Below are 11,475 nucleotides of genomic sequence, written 5' to 3'. Positions count from 1 at the left end.
ATGAACAATTTTACTAGTCTTGGATTAATTTTAAGATGTCCAGGGATCTGATGTTTTCATTTTAGGGTAAAGAAATATTGGTTCTGTGCACCGCATAGAAAGAAGACTTTGTCCTTCTATGTTCTTTTTCAAGTGATGGGGCAAACTCAGTTAAGCCTGCCTCTTTTCTGGCATCTTTGCCTTGAGTGTGTTCCAAGGAAGCTCCTGAGGTTTTGTGAGTAGCTCAGCTTACGTACATCTAACTTTAATTGAGGCACTCACTCCTATTGAGCAAAGACTAAAAATAAGGAGTCAAATGAGCCACATTCCAGTCTAGGCTATGCCTCTGTGATGCTTGTGATCTTGGGCAAGTTATCTGTATCTCAAGCCTCAATATATTTGCCTATGCACTGAAGGGAGTTAAGGTGGACGATGACCAAAGAGACGTCCAGCTGTATTCCCTGTGTGGCTGATGTGATGGTAAGAAATGTTAGGGCTTGATCAGCTCTTACATCACTGGCAATATCTCGAGAGGCCTTGGCAGCCACGATGGGAATGGCATCACTTCTCAAGTCATAGCCTTCTTTCTTGGCTTCCTCCATGGCCTGACGATAGAGGCTCTGAAGAAAGAAGGAGTAGCTTTTAAATACAGAATTCACATTCACTCGAAAATATATTTTTTGTCAAAGGAAGACCACTTTTGGATTCATAACTACACAAGTATGTTCAGTCTTAAATCAGAAAAGAACTCTTACTTCCTGTTTATCCTTGGATATTTATTTAAATGAAAGTTTCACATTCAGCAAGTTTTAACATCACAACCTCTCTTTGCACAAATCTTATAAATGTTATACATTAAATGAACAGCTCTTGTGCTTAGATTGTTCACCATTTGCCCTTTTCATGAAACAACCAAGAAATGTTGATTTATTTAATTCCAAATTTGAATTGCGAACATTTTACTAGCAGAGAATAGTATCATATAATAACATATAATAATACTACCACTAGGAGGATGTGTCCATAATCAAATTCAGTGCTGAACTAAGGATGTATCACTCTTTCTGAATCTCTGTTAATGTTGATTTGCTCCCTATTATTTCATCAACTGCTGGAAGTTGTTAGCAGACATGAGGGTGGCAGGTACCAAAGATTTAGGAGTCGAAACTGCAAAACTGATAAAATTTTATTTATTAACTTCTTCTATGAATTGAGAAAGCACCATCACTGTTCAATTTCTCTGGCTGGACAGATGTGTATAGAAGACAAAACACAAATGTTCCATGGAAGTGTCATTTGAGAACCACACGTTGAACAAATCATCTATACCAATGACTTTTAGCCCTTTTAGTGAACCAGTGATAAAATTTTGACTGATTCTGTATCCTCTTAACAAAAAATTTTAAATAATTGCCAACATCGGTATTCAATAAATCAAAACAAGATAAATATACAGTTTGATAACAATTTTAAACATAAAAAATAAAATTTATTGGATCTCTTAATGAGACTTGTAGGAGGCTCATGGTGGTTTGATTACAAAGTTTTGATGGGCAATAATGAATTAAGTTGTCTGGTAGAGTTTTGTGTGTGTGTGTGTGTGTTTTAAATTGTTGTTGTTTTTTGTTTTTTGAGACAGTCTCACTCTGTCGCCCAGGCTGGAGTGCAGTGGCACAATCTCAGCTCAATGCCTCCCAGGTTCAAACGATTCTTGTGCATCAGCCACCAGAGTAGCTGGGATTACAGGTGTGTGCCACCATGCCCAGCTAAGTTTTATATTTTTTAGTAGAGATGGGTGTTGCTAATCTCAAACTCTTGAACTCAAGTGATCTCTCTCGCCTCAGCCTCCCAAATTGCTGGGATATCAGGCATGAGCCACTGCACCCAGCCATGTTTGGTAAAGTTTCATTTTAATACTTTCAGACATGCACCATAGTAACTACTAGGATGAGTATTACTATTTCTTTTCTTTATTTAAAAAATGAAATCCTTATATTATCATACTTAGTCAAATATTTTAGTGTATGTTTTAATATTTTAAAATGTATACTTTCCACCTTTTGCAAAACTTCAAACCTACAGAAAAGTTGCAAGAATGCTACGATGAATACCAACTACCCAATTTATTAACATTTTGCCGTATTTGCTTTCTGTATCTCTTTCTCTTTATGTGTTTATGTATTTCTTCATTTTACTTATTTTCAATTGTTGAACTGATTAAAACTGTACACATCATGGCCTTCATCCTTGAATACTTTACCATGTATCTCCTAAGAATAAAGATATTTTAATTAACCACAGTATATGTATCAGACTCAGGAAATTTAATATTGATACAGTATTACTGTCTAGTACTATTCTCTTTTTTATCAAATATACAATGAATATTCCAATTTCATCAAATGTCCCAATAATTTCCTTTATAGCAATGTTGCTTTTCTATCCAGAATTCAGTACAAAAGAATGAGTAGTATTTAGTTCTCTGGTTTCTTTCTTCACCTTTAAACCATGCCTGTTTTGTTTTAATGTGAGAGAAGAGTGACTATGAAAGAAGCGGGACACCACTCAAACTGTAGGGGCATTCTTGGGCAGATAATTTAGAAGAGCATATGTATGGAAGTTGAAGCTATGTTAACTGATTTACTTAAAACGATCCATGCGACTTTACCCCTTGGAAAGCCTTTGAGTAACCTCAAGAATGGTTGGTGAGGTTTGAAAGCAGCTCATTTATATCCAAATACAGTCTTTAGATCAATCTATGATTGAATAATTTAATCTTTAATTTCACTTTCCCCTTTCCTCTTTTAAGAGGTTTACTGAGTTAGACAAAGCAGACACAGTACCAGTAGATAGTTCTGGAAAATAATTTAGAAATAATATGTGGCTTTAAGGGAAAATTACAATGATTTACAGTTTTATAAGGCTTTATCATCCCTCTACTTTATGCTGTTCAGTGTACTTTTCATTGTTGAGGTGGTGTAAAGACAAAATCTTAAATGTAAGGAAAATCCCAAAAAAGTGTGATACAAATAATTAAACTTCATTTTATGCCCCATTCTCAAATTAGATTGAATTAAGGATACTGGACTAGAATCTGGAGTTTAAGTATGTCACAGAGGCACTTAATATTTCTTAATATTTTAATGACTTAAGACTCTTAGAGGGTCACTATTGTGTTTATAAAGTGGATTATTAAGATGTGTCAGTTTACAGTCTTTTCAAGATGAGATTTTATAAGAAAAGCTAAAGTAAAATAAGAATCAATTTAACATCTTTGAGATAAATCCCAGAGGGAATTCGTTTTCTTCAAAATTTCTAGGAATGTTTCTTTTGAAACTGGAAGGTCAAATACTTCATTTATTATGTTTTAAAGAATAAATGCTCACGTTTTAAAATGGTGTAAGTGGGAAAAAAATGTGCTTCAATCATCTCATGGCTTCAGGCCAAAAAAATAGAGTTCTTTAATTCTTTCAACATTTAAAAAAGATGCAGTGCTTCAAAGGAGAGAACACTTTTATCTATCATCAAGGATGTATTTTAAAGCTTGTTACTTAAGAAAACTAGAATAGGTNTCATAGCCTTCTTTCTTGGCTTCCTCCATGGCCTGACGATAGAGGCTCTGAAGAAAGAAGGAGTAGCTTTTAAATACAGAATTCACATTCACTCGAAAAATATATTTTTTGTCAAAGGAAGACCACTTTTGGATTCATAACTACACAAGTATGTTCAGTCTTAAATCAGAAAAAGAACTCTTACTTCCTGTTTATCCTTGGATATTTATTTAAATGAAAGTTTCACATTCAGCAAGTTTTAACATCACAACCTCTCTTTGCACAAATCTTATAAATGTTATACATTAAATGAACAGCTCTTGTGCTTAGATTGTTCACCATTTGCCCTTTTCATGAAACAACCAAGAAATGTTGATTTATTTAATTCCAAATTTGAATTGCGAACATTTTTACTAGCAGAGAATAGTATCATATAATAACATATAATAATACTACCACTAGGAGGATGTGTCCATAATCAAATTCAGTGCTGAACTAAGGATGTATCACTCTTTCTGAATCTCTGTTAATGTTGATTTGCTCCCTATTATTTCATCAACTGCTGGAAGTTGTTAGCAGACATGAGGGTGGCAGGTACCAAAGATTTAGGAGTCGAAACTGCAAAACTGATAAAATTTTATTTATTAACTTCTTCTATGAATTGAGAAAGCACCATCACTGTTCAATTTCTCTGGCTGGACAGATGTGTATAGAAGACAAAACACAAATGTTCCATGGAAGTGTCATTTGAGAACCACACGTTGAACAAATCATCTATACCAATGACTTTTAGCCCTTTTAGTGAACCAGTGATAAAAATTTTGACTGATTCTGTATCCTCTTAACAAAAAATTTTAAATAATTGCCAACATCGGTATTCAATAAATCAAAACAAGATAAATATACAGTTTGATAACAATTTTTAAACATAAAAAATAAAAATTTATTGGATCTCTTAATGAGACTTGTAGGAGGCTCATGGTGGTTTGATTACAAAGTTTTGATGGGCAATAATGAATTAAGTTGTCTGGTAGAGTTTTGTGTGTGTGTGTGTGTGTTTTTAAATTGTTGTTGTTTTTTGTTTTTTGAGACAGTCTCACTCTGTCGCCCAGGCTGGAGTGCAGTGGCACAATCTCAGCTCAATGCCTCCCAGGTTCAAACGATTCTTGTGCATCAGCCACCAGAGTAGCTGGGATTACAGGTGTGTGCCACCATGCCCAGCTAAGTTTTATATTTTTTAGTAGAGATGGGTGTTGCTAATCTCAAACTCTTGAACTCAAGTGATCTCTCTCGCCTCAGCCTCCCAAATTGCTGGGATATCAGGCATGAGCCACTGCACCCAGCCATGTTTGGTAAAGTTTCATTTTAATACTTTCAGACATGCACCATAGTAACTACTAGGATGAGTATTACTATTTCTTTTTCTTTATTTAAAAAATGAAATCCTTATATTATCATACTTAGTCAAATATTTTAGTGTATGTTTTAATATTTTAAAATGTATACTTTCCACCTTTTGCAAAACTTCAAACCTACAGAAAAGTTGCAAGAATGCTACGATGAATACCAACTACCCAATTTATTAACATTTTTGCCGTATTTGCTTTCTGTATCTCTTTCTCTTTATGTGTTTATGTATTTCTTCATTTTACTTATTTTCAATTGTTGAACTGATTAAAACTGTACACATCATGGCCTTCATCCTTGAATACTTTACCATGTATCTCCTAAGAATAAAGATATTTTTAATTAACCACAGTATATGTATCAGACTCAGGAAATTTAATATTGATACAGTATTACTGTCTAGTACTATTCTCTTTTTTATCAAATATACAATGAATATTCCAATTTCATCAAATGTCCCAATAATTTCCTTTATAGCAATGTTGCTTTTCTATCCAGAATTCAGTACAAAAGAATGAGTAGTATTTAGTTCTCTGGTTTCTTTCTTCACCTTTAAACCATGCCTGTTTTGTTTTAATGTGAGAGAAGAGTGACTATGAAAGAAGCGGGACACCACTCAAACTGTAGGGGCATTCTTGGGCAGATAATTTAGAAGAGCATATGTATGGAAGTTGAAGCTATGTTAACTGATTTACTTAAAACGATCCATGCGACTTTACCCCTTGGAAAGCCTTTGAGTAACCTCAAGAATGGTTGGTGAGGTTTGAAAGCAGCTCATTTATATCCAAATACAGTCTTTAGATCAATCTATGATTGAATAATTTAATCTTTAATTTCACTTTCCCCCTTTCCTCTTTTAAGAGGTTTACTGAGTTAGACAAAGCAGACACAGTACCAGTAGATAGTTCTGGAAAATAATTTAGAAATAATATGTGGCTTTAAGGGAAAAATTACAATGATTTACAGTTTTATAAGGCTTTATCATCCCTCTACTTTATGCTGTTCAGTGTACTTTTCATTGTTGAGGTGGTGTAAAGACAAAATCTTAAATGTAAGGAAAATCCCAAAAAAGTGTGATACAAATAATTAAACTTCATTTTTATGCCCCATTCTCAAATTAGATTGAATTAAGGATACTGGACTAGAATCTGGAGTTTAAGTATGTCACAGAGGCACTTAATATTTCTTAATATTTTTAATGACTTAAGACTCTTAGAGGGTCACTATTGTGTTTATAAAGTGGATTATTAAGATGTGTCAGTTTACAGTCTTTTCAAGATGAGATTTTATAAGAAAAAGCTAAAGTAAAAATAAGAATCAATTTAACATCTTTGAGATAAATCCCAGAGGGAATTCGTTTTTCTTCAAAATTTCTAGGAATGTTTCTTTTGAAACTGGAAGGTCAAATACTTCATTTATTATGTTTTTAAAGAATAAATGCTCACGTTTTAAAAATGGTGTAAGTGGGAAAAAAATGTGCTTCAATCATCTCATGGCTTCAGGCCAAAAAAATAGAGTTCTTTAATTCTTTCAACATTTAAAAAAGATGCAGTGCTTCAAAGGAGAGAACACTTTTATCTATCATCAAGGATGTATTTTAAAGCTTGTTACTTAAGAAAACTAGAATAGGTAAATGAGAATTTAAGAGGAAAAAATACATGCGTTTGTTTTGTTTTACATTTATGGAATGAAGGTATCAGGGGCAATGGGTTGAGAAGAAATTCTAGTGGGTCATTCTGAAATGTGATCTTAGATCCCTCAGGGAATCAACATGATCATGCAATTTTATTTTTATTTATTTGTATGTATTCATGGGGGATGAGTGCAATTTTGCTACATTAATATATTGCACTGTGGTGAAGTGAGAGCCTTCAATGCATGATCATGCAATTTTAAAGAAAGTAAATCCAGCTGAAAATTTTAGAATTAAAAAACAGTCCAATATCTTTGCAGCAGTCTGAAAAAAAAATCTACCTCAATTCCGCTAATGTAAACAAATGAGAGAGGCTTAAGAGCTTCATTATAATCTGGAATAGAAACTAACTTCATCTGCCTTCGATAAAATAAACCTCCCAGGGGAAGATAATCCAACTGAGAAGCTCTGTGGCCAAGAGAAAATGTCCCATTCAAAAGTGACTGAAGCCAAGGCCAATCAAATATTTATAATCAGGCTTGTCCTTTGGTCTGTTTTATAATGCTGGAGAAAGTGAAATCATACCCTCTTCATTTTACTGGTCATGATTATTTGATATAAGCATGCCTCCTCTTTAAGGCTACATTATTATAGGCAAAAGTAATTAATATGGGTAAAATAATAAATCTGGTCATCATTTAAGTACTAACTTAAATTAGTACTTAAATCTTTCAGTGCTCTCAAACTGAAGAAAACTCTGCCTTCCTTTTTTTCAAAAAAAAAAAAAAAGACACATAAACATGTTTAAGAAATTAGTATTCTTCTTGAATCAACCATATACATTTTTGACTTTGGCAAGAACAATTGAGCAAGAAGCTATTTATGCAGCAGTATTTCTGGACTGCAAAGATATGCAATGACAAGTTTAGCAAGGCTGAAGATAGTTCATAAAAGAATGTATTTTATTGTTCTCAGGCAATTTGAAATGGGTGAATTTAAGAATTCTCATTTCAGTTCTTGTAAATAAAGCTCAAGTTATTTTGAGCACATTAAATACATCTAATTTTCATGGTGACTTGAGTGTAAAGGAGAGACATTAAAGTTTATTAAACAAATACTTTGCACCAGGCTCCGCATTGGGCATGTTAAATATTTTACCTCATTTAGTCATTGTTTAAACATTCTTTAAGATAAGCATTTTAATCCTATTTTACAGATGAGGTAATTGAAGTAAGAAACTTGCCACACAAATTTTGAAGCAACTGTTAATTTGATTAATAGCAATTATTTTTAATGAAAATTATGTTTAGTCATTAATAGTTGACTTGAGATATTTTTTCCCTCCCAGAATGAAGATATTTTTGTGTCTGTCTATCTGTCTGTCTGTCTAATCTACCTACCTTTCTATCTACCTATTCTTAAATACAATGATATGTATATTCAAGGTAGGGTAAATGGCATAAAAAGCCAACTAAGCTAACTGGCTTACATGAGGATTAATTTTATAATTCTAACATTTCTACATCAGCAAAAATCAATGTGGCCAGACCAAAGAAATAAAACAAATGATCTTACCTCACTGTAATTTATTTTGTTTTGTCTTGCCAACATGATTTCAGGTGTATCAGGCATAATATGCACTTGGGTCTTGTCTTTGTCCCAGGCTTCTGTGTATAAGCGCTGTGAAGGATAAAAAGATTAAGAAATTAGAAAAACAGTTTGCTGTAAACAGGAATTTTCAATGAAGAAACCATGACAAAGTTGAAAGCCAGCTTTCTTGCTGTCTGTTCCATGTGCTGTATGTTAACATTCTTTCAACCTCTTTGATTTTACAAGATATTTATTGTAACAAAATATAAATGTATACTAAGATATGAAAGGAAAAAAAATATATATATATATAATCAAACACACACACACATATACACACCCGTGTGTGCGTGTTTGGTAACCAGGTCACTGCCACCCCAATCAAATAAAAAGCAAGTATTTCCCAAGCATATATTCACATCCATATCTGTACTATGGTTATATTAACAAATCTTTCCCACGATTTTATTTGATGCTGTTTGTTGTTAGTTTATTAGCTGCAAATGTACCTGTATGTGCTAGCTCTAGATTTCTTTTTGATAAATGTTATGAAGATTTGCATCTTTCTCTTTTTTTTATGAGATAGAGTTTCACTCCGTTGCCCAGGCTGAAACGCAGTGGCACAGTCACAGCTCACTGCAGCCTCAACCTCTCCAGGCTCAGGTGATCCTCTCCAGGCTCAGGTGATCCTCCCACCTCAGCCTCCCAAGTACCTAAGACTACAGGTGCGCATCACCACACCTGGGTAATTTTTGTATTTTTTGTAGAGACAGGGTTTCCACATGCTGCCCAGGCTAATCTCAAACTGCTGAGCTCAAGTGATCTGCCCACCTCAGCCTCCCAAAAGTGTTGAGATTACAGGTGTGAGCCACAATGCCCGGTTTGCATCTTTCTTGTTTATTCTGCGCTTACCTAAATATGTACTCAGCAAGAAAGAAACCTTCATACCAAACCATGTATAACTAACTCTTATAGACTTCAAACCATTTGAACCCAAAATAGCCGTCCCATTCTTAACACTGGCTATTTCACAAGAGATGTCAAAGCAGAAATGCTCCCATATATTGTTACCTAACAGAATAGAGAATTCAACTGAATCACTATACACTGGAGAGCAATTTAATTGGACTAAAAAAAGAGACTAACTTAATTAACAATAGGTATCTTAAATGACATACAGCCCTGTCTTATTTTCCTACAAATTGGGGGCTCACCTTGTTCATGTTGAGGGCGTTGTTCTTGGCCAGCACCTGCTCCAGAGAATCAGTCACACTGGTAAATTTCAGCTTGTCCGGAGGCTGGCGGTAGATGTTATCACTCAGTATTTCGGCAGCTCTCTTGCACTTGACCACATCCACAGACCCAATGGGGACCCAGCCAATGCCTCTCAGCCACTGGAGATCAGATTTGTAAATGTTCTGGAGAGATTAAACACAAAAGCGAGTATTATTGAAGTTGTTCTAACATGATTTCAAAAATAAAAAAATAACACTAGAAAGCTTGGATAGTCAAACTTCATGTATATGTCCTTCAATATATGAAGGCCAAATTGAATATAGTTTCAGGTACTACTTTCTTTCTCTCCAAAAAAAGTAAGGAGAAGAGGTGCCTAAAAAATGAGCAGAAAGAAGAGATGCCATCCCTTCTGAGGGTTCTACCTAATTCTAGACCACTGTCTCAGTATTTCTGTGAATTACTATTATGAGCACAGTTACCATAGATCTTAATTACTCACATCGCTCTGGAGGTCATAGGCCTGCCGAGCATGCATGACATCATTCTGGTCAGGCAGGCACGTCCACTGGTGCAGGTAGTTCTTGTAGTCCACGTCGCTGACTAAGGTCTGGCACTTCTTGGCCAACACCACCCCCAGCATGTCCACTGGGCTGCTGAACTTGGTCTTCCACTTCTCAAAGTCCTTCTTGTACTCCCTGTCACTCTGGATCTTGGCCACGTGCATGGACCACATCATTTTGGGGTCATCTTCAATGTTCCGGGCTCCAATGTGGTGGCCGAGCTGCTTGCGGTAACCATCTTTGTATTTGTACTGAAATAAAGGTGATCATTTCAAAAATAAAAATGAATAGAAAGGCTTAGAAGCCTCATTAATTTAAAACTTTATTATTTTAAAATTGCTAATTCTTTCAGAGAAATGAAAGAATCTGAATATCAGTTTATCTCCTCATCCTAAATTCTTATTAGACTCTACAGCACTAATCTAATGGGCAGTAGTCTAATGAGAAGCCTCATAAATAATCTAACAGTAACAGTCTAATGGGAATAGTCCAGTGGGAAGACAGGCCAAACTACATGGTCCTATGGCTTGTAGACGTTAAGTTTCTGAAAATAAAGGAAGCAACACTTCCAGAAGATCATTCGGTACTGTGTACTGCCGTTTCTTCATCTTGGGCCCATGAAATCACGAACCCAGAAATTTTACATATGATTTTGGGACTGCTATTCCTGAGTCCACAGATACCATTTTATCCCTCCATTCAACACATCCACACTCCTTTCCAAATCCCGCTCTGCTGGGGCACTTGACTCCCTGAAGTAGTCTGGATTATGTTTCCATCCTACAAGCCCTGCTCTGTTGGAGATCAAATTTGACTGAGGTTTGTTGGGGATTCCTCAAGTGAGAAAATGGAATATATATCTACAAAAAAGCATTTTGTTGTTGGTGGTGGTAAGGGCTAACTGGATATTTTCTCTCTATTTCAGACAATGCACCACACCAATCCTAACAAGTATTTACGGAAGTCTGAATTTTCAGCTGGGTACAGTGGCTCATGCCTGTAATCCCCAGCACTTTGGGAGGCTGAGGCAGGCAGATCACCTGAGGTCAGGAGTTTGAGACCAGCCTAGCCAACATGGTGAAACCCTGTCTCTACTAAAAATACAAAAAATAGTAAATACTAAAAAAAAAAAAATTAGCCAAGTGTGGTGGTGGGTGCCTGTAATCCCAGCTACTTGGGAGTCTGAGGCAGGAGAATCGCTTGAACCCGGGAGGTAGAGGTTGCAGTGAGCCAAGATCACACCATTGTACTCCAGCCTGGGCAACAAGAGTGAGACTCTGAGACTCTGTCTCAAACAAACAAACAAAAAAAAAACAAACAAAAAACCAAAAAAAGAAGAAGAAGAAGTAGTAGTCTGAATTTTCCACCAAAGAACCCACCTCTTTCAGAGATAGCAGGAGGGGAAATTAGGTTCACCATTTTCTTGTTTTCCTCGTCTTTGTCTTTCTGTTTTCATTTTAAAAGAACTCAGAAGGAAGCATTTAAGATAATTTTCCAAAAAAAAAAAAAAAAAAAAAAA

At 35.2% G+C, this 11,475-nt stretch overlaps 1 protein-coding gene across 1 annotated transcript in view; it reads right to left on the bottom strand.

Moving 5' to 3' along the window:
* Window positions 1–11,475, bottom strand: part of NEB (nebulin) — a 236,581-nt gene that overhangs the window by 117,955 nt on the left and 107,151 nt on the right. The window contains 4 exon segments of the mRNA XM_017866068.1: window positions 492–599; window positions 8,146–8,250; window positions 9,375–9,578; window positions 9,896–10,207. Of these exon segments, the coding sequence (XP_017721557.1) occupies window positions 492–599; window positions 8,146–8,250; window positions 9,375–9,578; window positions 9,896–10,207 (729 nt within the window).

This window comes from Rhinopithecus bieti, unplaced genomic scaffold, assembly GCF_001698545.2.
Source record: "Rhinopithecus bieti isolate Rb0 unplaced genomic scaffold, ASM169854v2 scaffold_81617, whole genome shotgun sequence".
NCBI lineage: Eukaryota > Metazoa > Chordata > Mammalia > Primates > Cercopithecidae > Rhinopithecus > Rhinopithecus bieti.
Note: the sequence above shows the minus strand (reverse complement) of the source record. Positions and strands in the feature narration are given on the sequence as shown.